The 23,490-nt window shown below is 42.9% G+C and overlaps 1 protein-coding gene across 1 annotated transcript in view; it reads right to left on the bottom strand.

Moving 5' to 3' along the window:
- The window catches only part of BABAM2 (BRISC and BRCA1 A complex member 2), a 213,924-nt gene that overhangs the window by 90,240 nt on the left and 100,194 nt on the right, over nt 1–23,490 (bottom strand). The window contains exon 7 of the mRNA XM_054162432.1: nt 10,171–10,280. Within this exon, the coding sequence (XP_054018407.1) occupies nt 10,171–10,280 (110 nt within the window). The remainder of the gene's footprint in view (nt 1–10,170; nt 10,281–23,490) is intronic.

Below are 23,490 nucleotides of genomic sequence, written 5' to 3'. Positions count from 1 at the left end.
AGGAACTGGTAGACTGCTCTAAGGTCTCCTGGGAGGCTTCTCTTCTCTGAAGCTCTCTGAAAGCAAATGATTTAGCCACTACATTCAGAAAGCAAGTCACATATTCAAAATACACATAAATCAGCTTCAGTAAAGTGCACTTAAAAGGTGATACCATGTTCTGTAGTGGTGGGTTTGGACTTCCACCAAGAACTAGGAAAAATACCCACGCAGCAACAACAGTGGGTTCAAAGTGTACTCCAGGAAGTTTGAGTTTTCATAACTGCTGAGTAACTGTATCTTTCTATACTCATTGCATCTGCTGCCAAGAAAAACTCTGATTAGCTCACTGTAATTAATATTTGTCAGTTTTGGTAATTAATACTCAGAATGGACCCAGCTAAAGCTCAGCTATGAACTTAAAGACAAGCCCTCCATGACGTGATTATGTTTCAGGAAAAAGTGGCAGAAGTCTCAGACTTTGAAACACTTCTCTTCTGCAAGAGCCATTTCATTCCTGAGAGACAGTCCGTGGAATTAAGCATGTTTAACAACAGAGAAGCTACTGCTTCAGTTATGATTTCCCAGCAACTCTGTATTTAGTTGTTGCTATCTTTTACAGCAGTACTTAACAACAGCACACCATCCATCAAACCACAATTACTTAGTCCTAGACAAAATCCAAGATCCGCTTCCATACATACAAATTTTACAATTCAGGTAGAATCTGATTTGTTTCTTAGAACAGAACAGAACAGAACAGAATAGAATAGAATAGAATAGAACAGAATAGAACAGAACAGAACAGAATAGAATAGAATAGAACAGAACAGAATAGAATAGAATAGAATAAATAAGGTTGGAAAAGAACTTCGAGATCATCAAGTCCAACCTATCACCCAACACCATCTAATCAACTAAACCATGGCACCAAGTGCCTCATCCAGTCTTCCTAAACACCTCCAATGATGGTGACTACCACCTCCTTGGGCAGCCCATTCCAATGGCCAATCACTCTCTCTGTGTAGAACTTCCTCTTAACCTCCAGCCTATACCTCCCCTGGTGCAGCTTGAGACTGTGTCCTCTTGTTCTGGTGCTGGTTGCCTGGGAGAAGAGACCAACCCCCAACTGGCTACAACCTCCCTTTGGGCAGTCGTAGACAGCAATAAGGTCTCCCCTGAGCCTCCTCTTCCGCCTCTCCTCATAGGGGTTGTTGTTTTTCATTACATTTCATTGCATTGTTTTTCATTACATTTTCAAGAAGCATCTAGGCAGGATTTTCTTAGGTTAACATTTAACCTCAGTTACCAGACACTTGCAGATGACACTTGCTTCACATTACCCTAGTCAGCCTAAACTAATTTTATGGAAAACATTTCAAGGGGTTGACCCTACAGTTGGCCCATACAGTCCTTTAAAACAAAAAGTCATACATTAAAAAACAAATAAAACAAACCAAAGATTCTTATTAATTCTTCTAATGCCTTGGGAAGCATCTGAGAAACACACCTCATTATTTCACTAGGGAAGTCAGACAGGCAATAAAAATACCGTCCAACACCCCTTCCCCCAGACCAAAAGAGCAACCATAGGCAACAGAAAAGCCAAAACCTATTTGATGCATCAAACAACCCCTAAGACCTTTTTTTTTGAAAGCCAAAATTAATTTGGTAGCAGAGTAAACACAATCTAAGAAAACAAATAATACCAGAACTCCCTTATTGCAAATACAGGGAAAATTTCACAAGTGATAAATATCGGCCCAGTAAGTCACTGAGATGAAATTTCCAGTATCATTGCCAAAATTAGTTTTGACTAATTAATAGTGGTTCTGACAATCTCACTGTACAAAACACAAGTTTACACACACAGGCAACAGTAAAAAACCAAGGACAGCTTTATGAATAATACTGCCTGACGTCCTAAAGAAAAATTACTTTGCTTCCTTTTTCCTTCATTATCATTCTTTGTAGGAGGGTAAACACACCTAGAAGCAGTGATACCACAGTAAAAACGCTGAGGAGGTTTATTTCAGAAGAGTGCAGCTTTACAGCAGTACTCAGAGGTGCCTGTGTTGAAACACAGATGATTACAATGAAGCATGGTATACTCACAGCTTATGACCACATAATAGGAAACAGAATAGCCCATTTAATCAGGGCAGCCTGAAATGAACTACATGTACACAAATGAAGAAATGCAACACAGCTGAAAGACAGAAAACAAATGTGCTCAGAACTACTGAAATTTCTGTGTATCATTCTGCTCTAGTCAGAAGTATGTAAAGGAAGGCAGCAGGAGAGGGGTGTCTTGAAGCATGTTTCTCTTTTCTTTTGTAAATTCTTATTAATTCCATTTTATATACATAGTTTTCTATTATACAAGAAAATCTGTTAAGGGGTAAAGTGCCTGATATATCATACAACAATGCTTCCTCCACCATTAGGTTACAGAACCTTACCATACAGGCTGACACTCTGAGAGAAATAGAATAGAATAGAATAGAATAGAATAGAATAGAATAGAATAGAATAGAATAGAATTAACCAGGTTGGAAGAGACCTTCAAGATCATCATGTCCAACCTATCATCCAACACCGCCTAATCAACTAAACCATACAACCAAGCATCCTGTCAAGCCTCGCCCTGAACACCCCCAGCAACGGCGACCCCACCACCTCCCTGGGCAGCCCATTCCAGTGGGCAATCACTCTCTCGGTGTAAAACTTCCTCCTAACCTCCAGCCTAAACCTCCCCTGATGCAGCCTGAGACCGTGTCCTCTTGTTCTGGTACTGGTTGCCTGGGAGAAGAGACCAACCTCCGCCTCACTACAACCCCCCTTCAGGTAGTTGTAGAGAGCAATAAGGTCACCCCTTATTAATCTGATAAAACATCCAGGAAGACACAAACTCTTCTCAACCTTCCACTCTTTTGTACCTTTCTTGGACACTGGAGGCAAGGCTGAGCTCTAGATTGCTACAAAGAGAACCTCTGACCAGAAACTGCCCCTCATCTGCTGCGCAGAGAAACTGGTACCTCATTACCTAGCAACAAAATCAGTCCCACTGAAGTGCCTGGAGTGTTTCACACCTCAGTGATGAGGTCTAATTGCTCTCAACTCAAAAGAAAACCATCTTACAAATCTCACTAGTTGAAACATTTTAAGACAGCATTAAAGTATCTAGAGAAGAGAATGCTGAGAGGGGATCATATCAACATCCATAAATATCTGAGGGGCGGGAGTCAAGATGAAGGTGGCAGTCTCTTTTTGGCAGGGCCCAGTGAGAGGACCAGGAATAACAGGTAGAAGCTGGAACACAGGAGGTTCCACCTCAATATGAGGAGAGTCTTCTTTATGGTGCAGGTGACAGAGCACTGGAACAGGCTACCCAGAGAGGTTGTGGAATCTACTCCTCTGGAGACTTTTAAAACCTGGATGGATTCATTCCTGTATGGCCAGCCCGAGGCAACCCTGCTTTGGCAGGAGGGTTGGACTATATAATCTTTCCCTTCCAATCCCCAACACTTTGTGATTCAAGCATCATTTAGATGATGGACACAATCTCACAACTATTCTCACTGTATTAACTTCAGAAAAAAGGAACAGCTGGTACAGGTGAAAACTGGGGATAGAAAGAGAAGTCAAACTGTTTTGACTGCCAGTCGCACTCTATCCTCATCTCTTCTGAAGCTGTCAAGAGACCATCAAAAGGTTACTGTAGCAAACCAGATGGTTTTCAGGACACAGGAAGAGCCGCAAAGCACAGCTAGACTGGAAATCAGATTATAGTTCTGGCTACAGTTTCAGAATATTTGCATGATGGGGACATGGCAATGTACAGTACTCACGGTATCACTCACTGGCCAGGCATAGTGTAGAGGCATGGCCAATCTAAGCTTAACACAAGAGAAAGCCCTGCAAAGCAAGAGTCATCCCTGCTTCCCATGTCTGCAAAACGCTCTGAGATTTGAAGAAGTCATGGACTGTCTTGGCTGTCTACAAATCTACTGGAATCGTCAACTTGCATTACCAAGCACATTTTAATAAGCCAAACCTAAGACCCTTTTACTGCTATCTACTACAAAGCCAGACATGTTAAAAGGCCTAAACGTGACCACTCATTTAGAGACTGTATTCATAATAGTTCTGAAACAGCAGGTTTCAATCAGTGATGTGTACTCAGCACTATGGCATGCCAGCTTTAAAGGTAAAGCCCTTCACAGCACCCCTGTATCTCAAATGCAGTGAGAAGCAGTACCTGGCAGTAAATGAGTAATATTCTATGGTACTCCTCTCACAACTCCAGCAGAAAGGACAGGTAAAAGATAGGAACCACTTTAAAGAAAATACACCCACTTAATTTTCTCTTCTGTTTTCTTTTCCATCAGCGAAAAACACATAGAAACATTCAAAGCCTCAGAGTTCAGACCAGGTTCTTGTTATTCTCCCCTGCCCATATAAGAAGGTTAAATGCAGTCACCGAACTCTGCATACCACCCTCAGTCACGAAGAACCCTCTGGCAAAGCTCCCAGACCAGTAAAAAATGACCATTTCTGTTCCCAAAGCATGGAGCCTGATCCATTTAAGCAAAACAAGTTCTACTGACAGCTGGTTTCCTCAGCATACTCACGTCTCTGTATTTATTAGACAAAAGCCCTCCAGGACAGCAGTGTTTATTACGGGATTATTTCTGTGAATCCAGGGAACACAACATTCACCGAGCAACAGTGCTTCTATCCTTATATATTTTTTTCCTTGAACTGTAAACCAAGAGACTTTTGATCCACATTCATGTGTAGCATCCTGACACACATTTATAGCATTAATACAGAAATTAGTGGTTTGATCTCAGACTGACTCCTGGGAGTCCAGTGTCTTTTAATAAACAGAAACCAAAGACATAATGGACATTTTTGTTAAAAAATTCCCTTTCATATGATTACCTAGTGCACTTTCACACAAAAAAAAAAGATAATATTGAGCAAGCAAGATGCTTTCTTCTAATGGGTTTAGAGATGTGAGTAACTCATGGAAATGCAACAGAGACATAAAGGGTAAGTATCCCAGCAGCCACTCAGAAGAGCTGAAAGAGTGAAAAAGAGTGGAAGAGTGAAGAAGAATGAAGAGCAGAAGAGTGAAAAAGCAACTTCAGAATATGTCTGAGCCTACCCAGCAGCAGCAGGTCAGGTGTATGTGCAAGTGTGGGGCCTCAGGTACTGACACTACTCAGCTCATTGACCCTCTCCCCAAAGCACAGCACCCCATGGCAGGGGATGAAGAGCAACCAGGGCCATTCCTAAACCCCGAGGTGGGAATTAAGCAGGATGAGCCAGGGACACACAAACACAGATGCTGACAAGCACCACCCTCACAAGCTGGGTGGTCAGTCTGTGGGGTTTCCCAGCTTACCACTTCCTCCAGAAGTGTGCAGAAATTTGCTTTTATGATACTACAGTTACAAAGGCAGATATCATAAATACCTTGTGTGTAATTTTAACTCAATCTAATTTTTGAACTCATCAAAAGCACCTGTTATTGGCATCTATCTGCCCACTGATGCACTGCAATAAGGAATAATTCTTCAAGTTATAAAATTAAAGGTTTAAGTGACTGATTTCAAATTAAGGAAAGATTAAGTAGAAATTGTTTGTTGATGTGTTTTGAACAATTAGTATTTATAGGACTGTTATTAGATTAGCTAGGTTAAATAACTAAACCAGGTATAGTTATGAATAATCACTGCTGAGATTTTGATAAATTAACTATAAATTAATTTGCTTGGTGCCATGGTTGACTTATTAGATGGTGTTGGATGATAGGTTGGACTCGATGATCTCAAGGCTCTTTTCCAACCTGGTTAATTCTATTCTATTCCATTCCATTCCATTCCATTCCATTCCATTCCATTCCATTCCATTCCATTCCATTCCATTCCACTCTACTCTACTCTACTCTACTCTACTCTAGCACAAATGCTTTCTATCCTTAAGTGTGGGTTTGATTTTTTCTCTGCTCTAAGAACTAGACTTGACACTCTTGCAGCCAGGCAAGACAAGGGCCCAACAATATTGTATCCAATGAGCCACACTACTTCTATATTGCATTTTTACCCTGTGTTCTGTGAGGTTTTTCAAGTCAACTGATATCTTAGCCCCAAACCATATAAAGTGGACATTTCCCTTGTTTTGCAAATCTCTCCTTCAGAGTCTATGACAGAGCAGTCCAAGTCTTACTAGTATTATGCTTCTGATCCATCTAAAAATAGAGCAAATGTACTTTACAATAACCCTTCAAAGCAAAACCACTATATTCATACTGCTAGGGCTCAAATTCGCTGACAAGATCTGTGGGCATGTGTCATTTTTAGAAAATGCAATGTGAGAATGGATGTTTATATGGCAGAGCACAAAAGCAATGAAACCTCTTGGGAACGCAGGAGACAACTCGCGCTACACAAACAGGCCCTTTGTTTGTATTTCCCTACAAGGCCAAAACATTTCTATCTCAAAACGTTTTGTATACATCAGGAAAACTGTATCACTGTTTGCTTGTTCTTCCTAAGGTGAACAGAGTTTAGTATTAACAAAATAATTATGGAAAGTTGGTATTTTTTCCCTGGTTTTGTTGACTACTTGGGAACTGTGAAGTACTGCTTACTCCATCTCAAAATCTGCTGCATAAAAAAAAGAAGTAATTTGCTTACATGGCTTTTGTAGATGCAATTACTGTTAGCAGCAGGAAAGAACTTTTATAAGCAGAACACAATTCAAATATAACATGCCATGGCCTCAAGTCATTAAACTAATCCTCAGGGCTTCTTGAGGCATTTTGTACTTTTGGCAAAAAGTATAAAGTAGTACACATTTTTGCTTCAGTTTCCAAACACTGGAAAGTTAAATATCTAGATTGTCAGCCCCTGCTAAAAAGAGCAGAGATTGGTTTTGGTAACGAACAAGACACACCTATGTCTTTGTTACTGAAGCACAACCAAACAAAAATTGAAAATATACCTGTACATGGCACATAGAAAGTAGCCAGCAGAATAAAGGAAGGTGCAGAAACTCACATGAAGATGCCATCACAACTACGTTACAAATGGAATATAGAATAGAATAGAATAGAATAGAATAGAATAGAATAGAATAGAATTAACCAGGTTAGAAAAGACCTTTGAGATCATCAAGTCCAACCTATCACCCAACACCATCTAATCAACTAAACCCTGGCACCAAGCACCCCATCCAGTCTCTTCCTAAACACCTCCAGGGATGGTGACTCCACCACCTCTAATGGTAGAGCACATTCCAATGGCCAATCACTCTTTCTATGAAGAACTTCGTCCTAACATCCAGCCTAAACCTCCCCTGGCACAGCTTGAGACTGTGTCTCAAGGAGAAGAGACCAGCCCCACCTGCCTACAACCTCCCTTCAGGTAGTTGTAGACAGCAATAATGTCTCCCCTGAGCCTCCTCTTCTCCAGGCTAAGCAACCCCAGCTCCCTCAGCCTCTCCTCATAGGGCTTGTGCTCCAAACCCCTCCCCAGCTTTGTTGCCCTTCTCTGGACACATTCCAGCAACTCAACATCTTTCTTTATAAATGTACAAGGACATTTGAGCTAGATCTGGTCCTGCTTTGGGTTGGAGATGATCTCCAGAGGTCCCTTCCAACCCTTACTATCCTGTGAGAAGAGCCTCTGATACTGTGATAATGTGATAAGATGTGGTTTGGAACTCCAGGGTTTATTGTCTTGATTTTAACATGACTACATAAGCTATAAATGACAAAGCCATAAATAGGTCAGACATGTCAGATATGTACTAACACTACTTCTGTTATCACTCATCTAAAATAAGATACTCTTAAGGGCACTTACATAAAATGCAATTCTTCTGGGAAGACAAAGTGTTCCTTTGTATTGGCATTCTGCTTGATACCAAAAGGTTAACCGTGGCAATGCCAGCGACGAGCAGTGTGAGCAATCTGGCAGTGCAGGCCTAGAGCCTGACATGGTGGTAGGCCATGCTCAGCACAAGTGCAGAGCCAGCTAGCAGTGTACCAAACAGTGCTGTCTTGCAGCTCTGTAACTAAAACAAGACCCTGGCAGCTACAAACACAGCGAGTTATCTTAGGACAACAGGACATGCACCTGCATCAACAAACCTTGTGTGTCATCAGTAGTTGGACCAATAATCTATAATAGTGTGATGTGTGGTCACTCATAGGGAACCAATGAGTCCATGCCAACAAGGCACTCCGAGTTTATGTAAGTTGTAGCAATTCTCTTGCTAGGCACTTCTGCCTGTCCTATCCCTTCTCCTTCCATGCTTTATTTTACTGTGCTATACTCTCACCTTAGGCCTGCGCCATAGGCCTGCAATACTGGAACAATAAAGGATCAATACCCGATCATATTGGTCAGCCGCATAGATTCCAATCATCTCCGCCGCCGAAAGTTAACACCTTCCTAAAGATACTACTGCAAGTGGGAAAATAAGCAATGCATTCATCAGTACATTGGTCATTTAGACAGACATACCTGGGTTGCCTGAATTACTTAAGAATCAGTATGTGACTGGAGCTGAAAACACAATGGAAACTAGTGACAACCCATCTGCTTTTAATAATGGCTGAGAACAAGACTCCTTTGGAACACGGGAGGACAATCGTAAGTTTGATTACAATTATTCTCTCAATATCGACAAAACACAATGAATTGATTAAAAAATGTGAAAATGTACAGCTGCTAAACATTTTGTGTGCATGTTTGCATGTGCATGTGTAACCTTCATTTTCCTGAATAAAATAGCTGGGAAGTCTTGTGCTTTTATCTAAATTGAATCAATCTTTCTGATTTTAAGATTGCATGCAACAGTTTATCCAGACCAAGGCCGTGCTAAGCAAAATGGCAAGATATCATGCTGCTTCACTCACACAAACTTATCACTGAGTTATTAGGAAACTGTGGTAGTCAGTATTTCCCATCTTTTCTCCTCAATATTTCCCATCTTTCCTCCTCTACCCAGAAGTGTCATCACCAGTTCTGGGAAAAGTCACTGCAGTATGACCAGAAAAAAAGCATCACTGAAACAATGCTAGACCAGTTTGACTGTTGTTTACCTGAACAGTCTGATGTAGGCACTTTTTGACAGTAAAAATTACAAGACTGGGATACTGAAGAGAAGGGAGATGGGCTTGCTTAGCCTGGAGAGAAGGAGACTCAGGGGTGACCTTATTGCTCTCTGTAACTACCTTAAGGGAGGTTGTAGACAGGTGGGGGTTGGTCTCTTCTCTCAGGCAACCAGCACCAGAACAAGAGGACACAATCTCAAGCTGCACCAGGGGAGGTATAGGCTGGAGGTTAGGAGGAAGTTCTACACAGAGAGAGTGATTGCCCATTGGAATGGGCTGCCCTGGGAGGTGGTGGAGTCACCATCACTGGAGGTGTTCAGGAGGAGACTTGATAGGGTGCTTGGTTGCATGGTTTAGTTGACTAGGTGGTGGTGGCTAACAGGTTGAACATGATGATCTTGAAGGTCTCTTCCAACCTGGTCTATTCCATTCCATTCCATTCCATTCCATACCATTCCATTCCAATTCTATTCTATTCATACATTCTTAATTCCAGAAATGGAAGAAGATAAATTCAGTCAAAGCAGGCTGATTTCTAATCCTCACCCCTCCAATTTAGGAGAGGATTGTTTCTTTGCAAATCTGTTTTCCAACTCGTAAGGCCACAATCCTGCCTTAAGGTAAGGTTCAACAATCTTAAATTTAAATATTCAGATACTCTCCTTAAAAAAGTAGCTTTCAAAGTTAATAAAGCACTCTATCTTCCACAACAGCACTTTAACACCTCCCCTCCCCCCCCAATAAGTTATCACTATGCACTCAAATATATGCCACAGGAAACTGCCACACAGTTTTCATACATGATGTAACAAGAATGTCACAGGTACCCAGGGATGACTTTTCTTCATCCATGAGGTCCATCCATAGATAGAGAACTAGCAGAAAGAAAACCTGTCATTGCTCCATCACATGCATACTTGCAGTAATTGCTATGACTTCAAGCAATTAAAAGCAATTACACGTTATCACCTAGCCAAGAGCTCCCACATGTATCAGAAAAATGTTGAAAACTTTGAGCTGAAGTAGAAAGAATACTCCAGAAAATAACTCCCACTCACTGTTCAATACGAGGGGAGAGGTACAGCTTAGGAAAAACCTGAGTAGCTTCTGCATCCTCAAAACTAACAGAAAGGAGGGCAACATCTTCTCCAGGGTCTTCATTAACGTCCTGTAAAAATAAAGAATAGTAAATATTAGGTGATGCTTCAGTGAGGAATCTAAAGTATAACCACTGAAAAATAGTTTACAAACTTATTCTTTCTAGCCATTTTTGTACTTAGAGCATATTCTGTCATGCTTAATTTCCTGTAAAGTATCAAAATGAAATCACTGGGTTAGCAAGTGAACAGCAGTGTAGCTCTTCTTCAATTAGCTGAATCAGATATTTCAGTAAGGATATAGATTTCATTTTTAAGAATACTTGGTTTAACATTAACATCAGATGCAAATGCCAAATATATATTTGAAATTTTTTACTATCAGGAATTATGAATAAAAATTTTATATTTGATATTTGTCAAAGTAGTATATGGTGGGGAGGCCTGTCGATGAAGTCTGCCTGGACCTCAGCAAGGCCTTTGACACCGTTCCCCATAGCAAACTCCTGGCCAAGCTGTCAGCCCATGGCTTGGATGGGAGCACACTGCGATGGGTTAGGAACTGGCTGGAGGGCCGAGCCCAGAGAGTGGTAGTGAATGGTGCCACATCCAGCTGGCAGCCAGGCACCAGTGGTGTGCCCCAGGGATCAGTGCTGGGCCCCATGCTCTTTAACATCTTCACTGATGATCCGGATGAGGGCATCGAGTCCATCATCAGTAAATTTGCTGACGACACCAAGCTGGGGGCAGGAGTTGATCTGCTGGAGGGTAGAGAGGCTCTGCAGAGGGACCTCGACAGGCTGGGCAGATGGGCAGAGTCCAACGGCATGAGATTGAACACATCCAAGTGCCGGGTTCTGCACATTGGCCACAACAACCCCATACAGAGCTACAGGCTGGGGTCAGAGTGGCTGGAGAGCAGCCAGGCAGAGAGGGACCTGGGGGTACTGGTCGATGGTAGGCTGAACATGAGCCTGCAGTGTGCCCAGGCAGCCAAGAGGACCAATGGCATCCTGGCCTATATCAGGAACAGTGTGGCCAGCAGGAGCAGGGAGGTCATTCTGCCCCTGTACACTGCACTGGTTAGGCCACACCTCGAGTACTGTGTCCAGTTCTGGGCCCCTCAGTTTAGGAAGGATGTTGACTTGCTGGAACGAGTCCAGAGAAGAGCAACAAAGTTAGTGAGGGGTTTGGAACACAGCCCTGTGAGGAGAGGCTGAGGGAGCTGGGGTTGCTTAGCCTGGAGAAGAGGAGACTCAGGGGTGACCTTATTACTCTCTACAACTACCTGAAGGGAGGTTGTAGACAGATGGATGATGGTCTCTCCTCCCAGGCAACCAGCATCAGAACAAGAGGACACAGTCTCAGCCTGTGCCAGGGGAGGTTTAGGTTGGATGTTAGGAAGAAGTTCTATACAGAGAGAGTGATTGCCCATTGGAATGGGCTGCCTGGGGAGGTGGTGGAGTCACCATCATTGGAGGTGTTCAGGAGAAGACTTGATGGGGTGCTTGGTGCCATGGGTTAGTTGTTTAGGTGGGTTGGATTGGTTGAGGGTTTGGATGCGATGATGTTGAAGGTCTCTTCCAACCTGGTTTATTCTATGTATTCTATGGTTCAAGATTTCTGCTATGCTCAAGTCCTAATGCTCTTGTGGATGAAAAAAGGTGTTGCAATTTGAAATTTTTATCATAGAATAGAATCATAGAATCAATAAGGTTGGAAAAGACCCCAAAGATCAAGTCCAACCTGTCACCCAACACCTCATGACTACTAGACCATGGCACCAAGTGCCACGTCCAGTCCCCTCTTAAACACCTCCAGGGATGGTGACTCCACCACCTCCCTGGGCAGCACATTCCAATGGCCAACAACTCTCTCTGTGAAGAACTTTCTCCTCAACTCGAGCCTAACCTCCTGTGGTGCCGCTTGAGACTGTGTCCTCTTGTTCTGGTGCTGGTTGCCTGGGAGAAGAGATCAACCCCCACATGGCTACAACCTCCCTTCAGGTAGTTGTAGAGAGCAATAAGGTCTCCTCTGAGCATCTTCTTCTCCAGGCTAATCAAGCCCAGCTCCCTCAGCCTCTCCTCATAGGGCTGTGCTTGAGGCCTCTCCCCAGCCTCGTTGCCCTTCTCTAGACACATTCAAGTTCTCTCAATGTCCTTCTTAAATTGAGGGGCACAGAACTGGACACAGGACTCAAGGTGTGGCCTAACCAGTGCTGAGTCCAGGGGCACAATGACATCCCTGCTCCTGCTGGCCACACTATTCTTGATGCAGGCCAGGATGCCATTGGCCTTCTTGGCCACCTGGGCACACTGCTGGCTCATGTTCAGCCAACTGTCAACCAGTATCCCCAGGTCCCTTTCTGCCTGGCTGCTCTCCAGCCACTCTGACCCCAGCCTGTAGCTCTGCATTGGGTTCTTGTGGCCAAAGTGCAGCACCCAGCACTTGGACTTGTTGAATGCCATCATGTTGGACTCTGCCCATCTGTCCAGCCTGTCAAGATCCCTCTGGAGAGCCCTTCTACCCTCTAACAGATCAACACCTGCCCCTAGCTTGGTGTCATCCGCAAATTTACTGATGACTGACTCAACCCCCTCACCCAGATCGCCAATGTAGATATTAAACAGGATGGGGCCCAGCACTGATCCCTGGGGGACACCACTAGTGTCTAGAAGTCACTGTCCCCAAGTTTTCCAAAAGTTAAACCCAGGCATTACGTTCAGCAAATAACTGCATACTCTATAAAAACAGCTGTACTGAGAACAAAAAAAAAGACCCCAAAATAAAAATGCGTTCACAGTTGAGCCTTTCTTTGTATCAGAACAATCAGTTACAGTTTTGGCATCAGCTAGAACAAATTGTTTCTGGTTAGGATCTGACTCCTCTCCAGTTAATAAATCTCACACAGTATGAACAAGTGTATTTCTGCTACACACAACTCCAGTTTGAAAGCAGTGAGCTAGCAGTGCAGTCACCTTCATCAACAGCAAGTAATAGAGTGCCACTTGCTGCTCACACAGAACTCCTTTGATGGGTTTCTGCATATGTATACAGCAACTTGTCAAGTTGCATTTGTTTTTTATCCATTTTGTACAAATATGAGAGGAAATAGATAACCCAGCAGATACGTGCTCAAAGCACAATCAACGTGGTGCAGTGTGCCCTTGTCCTTGTACGCGCTCTCCTACAAGCAGCTGCGAGGAAGGAACATGCAAATCATTCAAACATTGCAACAAGACCCTGCCCTATCTGGGGAGAAGGAAGAAAAAAAGAAAGGGGAAAAAAAAAAAAAAAAAAGACTGCTGAGTGATTTCAGGAAGACAATCTCGTGCCATTTGAAGCTTTGGACTGAAACTGTTAATGTCCAGAGAGACTAGCTGCATACCAGCTATTACGTGCAGAACACAACATGCCAAGAAACGTAGCGATAAGCTGCAGAGAAGAATGGGTCTTAAAAAAGCCTAATTGTCTTTGATGAAAAATGAGACAGAGCTGACAGTTTTTTCTCAAAGTTCTGTGAATTCTGCCTTGGTGTGCAGCTCCTTTCTGACAGCTGAGAGAAAAATATACTCTATACACTATAGCTAGAAATCGGAATGCAGTTTTAATCTGAAGAGGCAGGACAGCACTGCGTGAGTGGCGAGGACAAAAGCTAGCTTCTGTCCCACTGGGACATGATCCATATATGGATGGGATTGCATGACATGGTTGCCCATAAGTGTAACAGACAGTATCTCATGACCCATAATTTTCCCTTCAGTGTTATGTTTCCAAGTGGTACTATCATCTGCAGAAGAATCAGCACAGATTACATAATCTTTTCCAATGAGACAAACAACTACAAAAGATTAACAAAGCTGGTGAGGGGTTTGGAGCACAAACCTTATGAGGAGAGGCTGAAGGAGCTGGGGTTGCTTAGCCTGGAGAAGAGGAGACTGAGGGGAGACCTTATCGCTGTCTACAACTACCTGAAGGGAGGTTGTAGTCAGGTGGGAGTTAGTCTCTTCTCCCAGGCAACCAGCATCAGAACAAGAGGACACAGTCTCAAGCTGCACCAGGGGAGGTTTAGGCTGGATGTTAGGAAAAAGTTCTTCATAGAAAGAATGATTGGCCATTGGAATGTGCTGCCCAGGGAGGTGGTGGAGTCACCATCACTGGAGGAAGAGACTGGATGGGGTGCTTGGTGCCATGGTTTAGTTGATTAGATGGTGTTGGATGATAGGTTGGACTTGATGATCTCAAAGGTCTTTTCCAATCTATTCAATTCAATTCAATTCAATTCAATTCAATTCAATTCAATTCAATTCTATACCAGGGTGGGAGTACCATCCCACCTCGACTTTTTCTCCAGTATTTCATATATTTTCATCACTGAGGAAATAAATTTCAGTAAGGAGCTTTAACTCCTGAAGCTGAGTATGGCATTAATTGGCTTTTCCCCATTAATTTGCTACCTGTCAGCCAAACAAAAAGAACTACTGCGATAAAGCAGTAAGACTAACAATTAAAAAGGTTATTTTAATGGGCACTTTTCAAGAGATGACAAGTACATATAACACATTCTCTTGAGTACATATACAGCTCTTTAGAGACCATACTCTTTTTGCTTGCAATTCCTTTGAAATAATCTGGGTTTTACAAAATTGGATCTACATGCATCTTACAAGCTATGTGGACAAAACTGAACTTATTTAATCTTGCCTTTAGTAACTGAGTTGCACACATAGGTCAACACCATGCACAAAACCAGTTTCTAGAACAGTATCTAGAAGCTTACTCATCAAGGAAAATCAAAACAAGGGAAGAAAACCCTAGACACCCCAAAACAGATTAGGTGAACACAACCACAACACCCATTAATACAATATTACATTGCATTTCTACAGTCACTAGTGGCTTCCTTAATATGAAGACTCATGCCAGCAAAAAATCCCCCCACAAAAACATAAATCATCACAGCAATTGCATGTTAGGCTGCAGTAAGCTGACCTGTGTAGTAAAAGCAGTAAACGGAGACATGATTTTTCATTTACAAAAGTAACCCACAATGAACACTATTGCTAGTACTGATTCCCATACAGCACTCCATTATGTTCACACAGCTACTGGCCAATGCCAATCTGAGTCAAGAAATGGGTATTCCTCTGTAACTATCGCTTTTCAAATGGATGAATATTTCTGGCCCTGAGAAATGAAAACTGCAACTCAAAAGAGGCTCCAAAACCCAGCCTTTCTGTGGGTTTTTAGATGCAGTACAGTAACACCATGAAGTTGCTCAAGTGTATTGGCTCAGGTGGCTGCAGATTTGCAGAGATTTATGACAGTCTCTTCTCTCTAACACTATGCTGTTTACTCCTTTCAGACTTTGTTACTTTTATTTCTGTTGAAAGCTGCTTGGTGGAACTGCATTCAACCCTAGCATGTCTGTAACAATCACCATTTACAAAACCAAACCAAAGCTATGTGTCTTACAGATAAACTGTGGAGAGCTTTTCAACTAAGAGACCTTTTGGATGTTGTCTGTGCCAGTGACTACTTAACTCCTTCAGTTATCTCTCCTGGCCACCTCTACAAACCTGCTACTGACTAGGTGAGATGATGGATCCTTAGATCATTAGGCAATGACATTTCCCCAGAAGAGAGGCTGAGATTCTTCCATTACACCAAAGCATCTAAAGGCAAAGGTTGCATTAATACTTCATATCAAACTCTGCCCAGTGTCTTTCCCTATCCCATTTCTCCATGTGTATTTCTCTCAAAGAACAAGCCAGGTTCTAACAGAGCAGCAAAGCAAAAATCACCTCTATTTTTATTTCTTGGTTGGCTTCAAAAGAGAAAGTAACACCCAACTGTTTTGGCTGTATTATTCCCTTTTAGCTCCTGAACTGAATTCACAACACATGCTTTACTATTTAAGTAGCTGGGTTCCTTCTTATAATTTTTATTTAGAATAGAATTAACCAGGTTGGAAAAGAACTTTGAGATCAAGTCCAACCTATCACCCAACACCATCTAATCAACTAAACCATGGCACCAAGTGCCTCATCCAGTCTCTTGCTAAACACCCCCAGTGATGGTGACTCCACCACCTCCCTGGGCAGCACATTCCAATGGCAAATCACTCTTTCTATGATGAATTTCTTCCTAACATCCAGCCTAAACCTCCCCTGGTGCAGCTTGATACTGTGTCCTCTTGTTCTGGTGCTGGTTGCCTGGGAGAAGAGACCAACCCCCTCCTGGCTACAACCACCCTTCAGGGAGTTGTAGACAGCAATGAGGTCTCCCCTGAGACTCCTCTTCTCCAGCCTAAGCAACCCCAGCTCCCTCAGCCACACTATTCTTGAGGCAGGCCAGGATGCCCTTAGCCTTCTTGGCCACGTGGGCACAATGCTGGCTCATATTCAGCCTACTATCAACCAGTACCCCCAGGTCCCTTTCTGCCTGGCTGCTCTCCAGCCACTCTGCCCCCAGCCTGTAGCACTGCATGGGGTTGTTGTGGCCAATGTGTAGAACCTGGCACTTAGATGTTTAACCCACAACACTTACTGTTAGAAGATTTAATTTATAAATGAAGTTTTGTATTTAAGAAAAAAATGATTTTGTAGTAATTAATAATAGCAATGTGAGCATAGATGGTTAGAACTGCCATATTAAAGTACTGTTTCACACTCACAGAACTTTTTCCACTCAAGACTCTGTGGAAGGTATTATTAAAATGAACTTCCACTGAACAGAGGACACATCCTGGGCCACAGGAATTTTGAGGTTTGTAAGTTGTTTGCAAAAACGTTTTACTTCATTAGTTAAGTATGTGATAATGCACACCTAGTAGCTTTTCCACAACACTCTTAACCTGACAGTAAAAAAATCCAACAGCAAAAACCAACCAACCAAATAAACCCTCTCTAGCATGCTGCTAAGATCCAACATAGATTTTTATGGTGTCTCTCTGCCACTTAGCTATCAAGTATTTCTTTAAGAAAAAAACCCACCAATGTTTTCCTTCTTTCATACAATGATCAAACGTGAAAAAAGGATGGGTACAGCATTTAATATTGAAAATACATAGTTTTCTTTCTCAAGAATTTCCAGAGGTTTCCTATGTTTACAGAATACTTTGCACAGTGTGGACTGATCCTTGACTAAACCTCCAAAGTGCTGTGGAAAAACAAAATATACATAGCTGGTGATAGGTCTGGAGCACAGCCCTATGAGGAGAGGCTGAGGGAGCTGGGGTTGCTTAGCCTGGAGAAGAGGAGGCTCAGGGTAGACCTTCTTGCTCTCTCCAACTCCCTGCAGGGAGCTTGTAGCCACGAGGGGGTTGGTCTCTTCTTGCAGGCAACCAGCACCAGAACAAGAGGACACAGTCTCAAGCTGTGCCAGGGGAAGTTTAGGCTCAAGGTGAGAAGAAAGTTCTTCACAGAGAGAGCTGTTAGCCATTGGAATGTGCTGCCCAGGGAGGTGGTGGAGTCACCATCCCTGGAGATGTTCAAGAGGGGATTGGACATGGCACTTGGTGCCATGGTTTAATAGTCCTGAGGTGTTGGGTGACAGTTTGGACTTGATGATCTCTGAGGTCTTTTCCAACCTTATTGAATCTATGATTCTATAAAACACACAAGATAAAATTAAAAAAACAAAACCCAAGAAAAACCAACCAAAGAAAATCAACAAATAACTCACAAACAAAACAAACCCTCCCCAAATCCCCCCCAAAACCTAAAGATTTTCAAAATGCAATGTTTTGGGTTTTTTTTCTATTGCAGAGACCTTCTAGAACAACTTACAAACATGAGTATTTTTTTCCAGAAAGATGTGCATAAAGTACTTTCTTCTAATTTACTCTATGCCTATTTCAGTCAGATGAAAGGTTCATTAAGTATGTATTTCTGAAACTCAGAACCAAGAGACCTGTGCTGGGTTACACCCATCCTGGTGGGCAAGGTGGGGTGTGAGGGTTAAAATTTAGAATAGAATAGAATGGAATAGAAAGGAATAGAATGGAAGAGAATAGAATTGACCAAGTTGGAAGTGACCTCCGAGATCATCAAGTCAAACCTATCACCCAACACCATCTAATCAACTAAACCATGGCACCAAGTGCCGCATCCAGTCTCTTTCTAAACACCTCCACTGATGGTGACTCCACCACCTCCTGGGCAGCACATTCCAATGGCCAATCACTCTTTCTATGAAGAACTTCTTCCTCACATCCAGCCTAAACCTCCTCTGGTGCAGCTTGAGACTGTGTCCTCTTGTTCTGGTGCTGGGTGCCTGGGAGAAGAGACCAACCCCCACCTGACTACAACCTCCCTTCAGGTAGTTGGAGACAGCAATGAGGTCTCCCCTGAGCCTCTGCTTCTCCAGGCTAAGCAACCCCAGCTCCCTCAGCCTCTCCTCATGGGGCTGAGCTCCAAACCCCTCCCCAGCTTTGTTGCCCGTCTCTGGACACCTTCCAGCAACTTAACATCTTTCCTAAACTGAGGGGCCCAGAACTGGACACAGGACTCAAGGTGTGGCCTAACCAGTGTTAGTACAGGGGCAGAATGACTTTCCTGCTCCTGCTGGCCACACTGTTCCTGATATAGGCCAGGATGTCATTGGCCTTCTAGGCCACCTAGGCACACTGCTGGCTCATGTTCAGCCTACACTCAATCAGTACCCCCAGGTCCCTTTCTGCCTGGCTGCTCTCCAGCCACTCTGACCACAGCCTGTAGCACTGCATGGGGTTGTTGTGGCCAATGTGTAGAACCTGGCACTTAGAGGTGTTAAATCTCATGCCCTTGGACTCTGCCTATCTGTCCAGCCTGTCAAGGTCCTTCTGCAGAGCTCTCCAACCCTCTAACAGATCAACTCCTGCCCCCAGCATGGTGTCATCTGCAAACTTACTGATGATGGACTCAATCCCCTCATTCAGGTCATTGATAAAGATATTAAAGAGCATGGTTGCGAGAGCCCTGCTTCCCCTTGGGGACAAAAGAAACCTGATTCAGGTGGACTTGGTTTCCCCCTCCTAGGAGGAGGGGATCCCCCACACCTAAGTTGGTCTGTCCAGCAAGACTATAAAGGGCAGGGCATAAAGGCCATCTTTTTCCTTGCTCCTGCCTCGCCCATTTGAAAGGACCCACAGCTGCTGCTGGCCTCCTGGTTCTGCCACATGGTCAGGCCTGATCTCCCTGCTGCATCCATGCTTCTGTAAAGGACTGAAATCCACACACATCAAGGGAGATACAAGGCCATTCAAATTTGATTTAGTATATTTTCCTGTTCATCCTTATTCCTTACCCTTGTAAACCCCCCCATGTTATTGCTATACATATATGTTGTTAAAAAATTTACTTCTCCTACTTCCAAACCGCCCCCAGATTGGGTTTTGGTAGATTTATCTCCAGTTAAGGCTCAGACCACCACAAGACCATATGAAAATATAAATGCAGCACTGAAAAAATGAAAATGGAGGTTTGAAAGCATTTAGAAATTTTCCACCAAAAAATCTCCTTCTCTCCCCGCCCCCCCCCCCCCCCCCCCCCCCCCCCAAATTCAGGAAAATACTTCCAGTATCACAAAACTCCAAAATACAACTTAAAATCCTACTTCTAACTTTATCAGCACAATTGTTTGTTAGCTTTCGTTCACATCAACCTACATTTATGTTCAGATGCATGCTTCAGTGTTTACAGCTGCTCCCACTGCAAATACTTAGCCCTTTTACAAAGTTAGTATGGCTTGTTTATGAAAATGATCATCAAAGTCACTTTAAATACACCATCCAAAAGGCATTGTTTTCTCGTATCCTACCTACTGTAATTGAAAACTGGGAATTTACTGGAACTGACAATTTATTATGAGTCAGATGGTTGATAGCCAGTCCAACCAAAACATCTGCTCCTAACAGTCACAACTGCTATAACCTATTTCCTTTTGTGCCTGGAGTTCAACCAAGTTGTACATTACAGCTCCTTTTCCTTAAAGATGCAGACTCTGGAAAATCAGTTATTAACTTTTCTTAGTTATCAACGAAGAATCACCTTGCAAATGCTGGTTATTCTTTCAAGGGGAGGTACTTCAGTATTTGGCTTGCAAGTGTGACTCACTGCATCAAACTGCAATGAATAAAGCACTAAGATTCTGCAGGGCTTGCCAGGCAGTGGCAAAACCTGCCTTTCCACAGAAGACTTGACAAGTAGGGTGCATGAGTCTGGGGGAAAAGACTGCAACAGGCCAATGCATACCTGAGAATCCAGGATTAGGAATATCGTTTAGTGACATAAACTGTAAAGCTAGAAAGGAAATGCTAAGAAATTTAAGATCTGGTAGAGGGGATGGGAAAGGACACATGGGAAGAGCAGTGGCATGCTTTGGGGAGGACAAGCAGCTCTGGCTTAGGGCTGGCAGGAAATGAGAAAAGGAAGCAGGGCTTCTTGCAGGGCTGTTCAGTTCGTATCGTAAGTACAAACAGCAATTCATTGGGGGTAAAAGTGAGGTGAAGAAAAGCACGCAAACTGTTCAACCTATTGGATGTTCCTTTGGGTATGAAGGTGGTCTGCAGACAACTGATGTTGCAGAAACCTTTAAACTGCATAGACTACCTGCTTCAGGAGGTTCCCAGACCCAGCTGACCGCTTCCTACCTCTTATCAGAGGTTTCTGACCTTGGCTCTCACAAATGCTCAGTAACTGTCTTTGTGGTGTGGCTGTAACTGAGGGGATGGAAACCTCCAGCGTATGACGCGGAGAAGGGATCACTTAAAACAATAGAGCAAAGGACAAAGCCGATTTACAACTTGTGTGATATGATAGAGTTTAGGAGGAAGGTGGAATAGAAAGGCAGAATATGGAGGAGAACGTGGAGGACTGAGTCAGCATTGATTTTAACAGCTGCAGCCAGCTTATGACAAGTGGAATTCTTTCAACAGACATTTACTTGACTGTGGTACCTCTCAGCTCGAGCTGGTCAGCCAGCTTCACAGAGGTCAAGTGTGGAATTTGTATTTCAGCATCTTTTCTGGAGAAAAAAGATGCCAGAAAAACATGATTACAATGTGCATTCAGAAGGATAATTATCTCAGGGTCAAACATAACTCATATAATTTTGCATGACACATACCTGTAATGGAACCATGCTTACTAACAGCTGATCAGACAAGTGAGCAACTGAACGTGTTCTGAAGCTGAAACATGAACTGCAGCAGAGAAGAATACATAACACTATTTTCTTCATCAGTACTAATAGGTAAGCAGTTAGCAGTTTGGCCTTTTCCCTCCAAAGGACTGCACCCAATAACGTGAAAAACTGCCAAATAAAACACGAGCAACTTGCACCCATACTGCGTAGCAGTTTCATCAGCCAGCTTTGATACATGCAGTTACTTGCTCTCCCAATTTTTTTCTCCACCTTTTTTTTCAATAAGAAAACTAGGGGAAAGAAGGCAAAGGAATGGCAAGTGGCAAGTGAGACTCTGGGGAAAATATGTAATTATACCAGGAAATTCTTTCTCCTGTCTTCCAGGAAACCCACCAGGTCTGATCAAGGAGTGCTGATTCTTTAAATAGGCTCTCTAATGAAAACAAAGGCAGTTACCTTGCATGCACTGCCCACATCACCACTGCATTCCAAACAAAGCCCCTCTCCCAAGGTAACGCAGCAACACTCACCTCACTCACTCCAGGCAAAGAGCACATTTAAGCCCAACCCAATTTACATTTTAAGAGTCACATGAAAATCCCAGCCTGGGAACAACTTTGCAGAATCTGAAGAGCTTACTTGCAGGACAAGATAGGAAGTCTTCTTTATTAAAACAAATGTAAACAAATAAGTATCTACTAAACATTAAAAAAAAGGTATCAGCAAGACCTCCAAGAATACCTGTGGGACTCAACAAGTGAACATGAGAACAATCAGTATTTTCTTTAAGTGTAAATAATATCCCAGGGTTTGTTTTTGTTTTCAGACTCACATACAAAGCATATTGTGCTTCTTTTAAGGTAAAAACTTGAGACCTGTTTTTGCCTATGCCGTTTTCTTTTGCTGTAGTCATGGCAATTCACCACCACTTTCACAAGAAGAGTGACAGCGTTAGGTGAAGAATGCTGCTAGGGAAAGCATAAGAGAAAACAAATAGTCTAAAACAGTAACATTCTTGCCAATAAATAGATGATAGGTCCACAAGAAGATTAATGGTAAGTGGATAATAGTTAACTTCTGATAGCACGAAAAAATTGTAGTGACATTCTCACCACAACAATACTGCTTACTGAGGTCTGAAACCCACACCTTAGACAATAAGGTGGATTTCTTCAAAGGTCAGAAATGTGTTTTGGTAAATTTGGGACTCAAATTTAAAATAAATAATCTAGGTGTTGTACTGTCTAGACTAATAGTGAGTGAGGTCCAAAATGAGTGTTTCTCAAGTAACTCCAAGTGACCTAAAATGTATACAAAATGATTACATACACACAGGGTCCAAAGTTAACTTCCTAGAGAGGATCATTCCATCATATTGAATGAATCTAAGTCCTCACCAAACAACTGCATTTATTAGCTATGTTTTAATGACACTACGGTAGGGAATAGTTTGTATTTTTAAGAGACTGATATCCAAGATGTTCATGATCTTAAATCTTTACCTGTTCAATTGAACTTAACTACGAGCGCATTAGCTCTCCTTGCTCTAACAACACATTCAGATTGGAATAAGGTTAAAAATCAAAATTCACACAATATACACAGTTTGAAACATCTCTTCAAGACACCAGCTAACAATGGGATGCACAAGTTCTGAGACTTCAAAGCTTAGCTTTTATTGGTCACCCTGCCCGTTCTTAAACAGCAAGTAGCAGTTGCATCTGCTCAGGCCAAGATAATGTTGTCGAGTCTTAACAAACAACTTTTCATCTTTAAATCAAAAGCAACACAGAAACAGTTCTCAAAAATCCAGACCTTATTTGTACTATCAGCAATACCACAGCAAGGTACTTTGCTGGAATCCAACGGTACGAGATTTAAAACATCCAAGTGCCGGGTTCTGCACATTGGCTACAGCAACCCCATGCAGAGCTACAGGCGGGGGTCAGAGTGGCTGGAGAGCAGCCAGGCAGAAAGGGACCTGGGGATACTTGTTGATGGTAGGCTGAACATGAGCCTGAAGTGTGCCCAGGCGACCAAGAGGGCCAATGGCATCCTGGCCTGCATCAGGAACAGTGTGGCCAGCAGGAGCAGGGAGGTCGTTCTGCCCTGTACTCAGCACTGGTTAGGCCGCACCTCGAGTCCTGTGTCCAG

This window comes from Dryobates pubescens, chromosome 6, assembly GCF_014839835.1.
Source record: "Dryobates pubescens isolate bDryPub1 chromosome 6, bDryPub1.pri, whole genome shotgun sequence".
Taxonomy (NCBI): domain Eukaryota; kingdom Metazoa; phylum Chordata; class Aves; order Piciformes; family Picidae; genus Dryobates; species Dryobates pubescens.
Note: the sequence above shows the minus strand (reverse complement) of the source record. Positions and strands in the feature narration are given on the sequence as shown.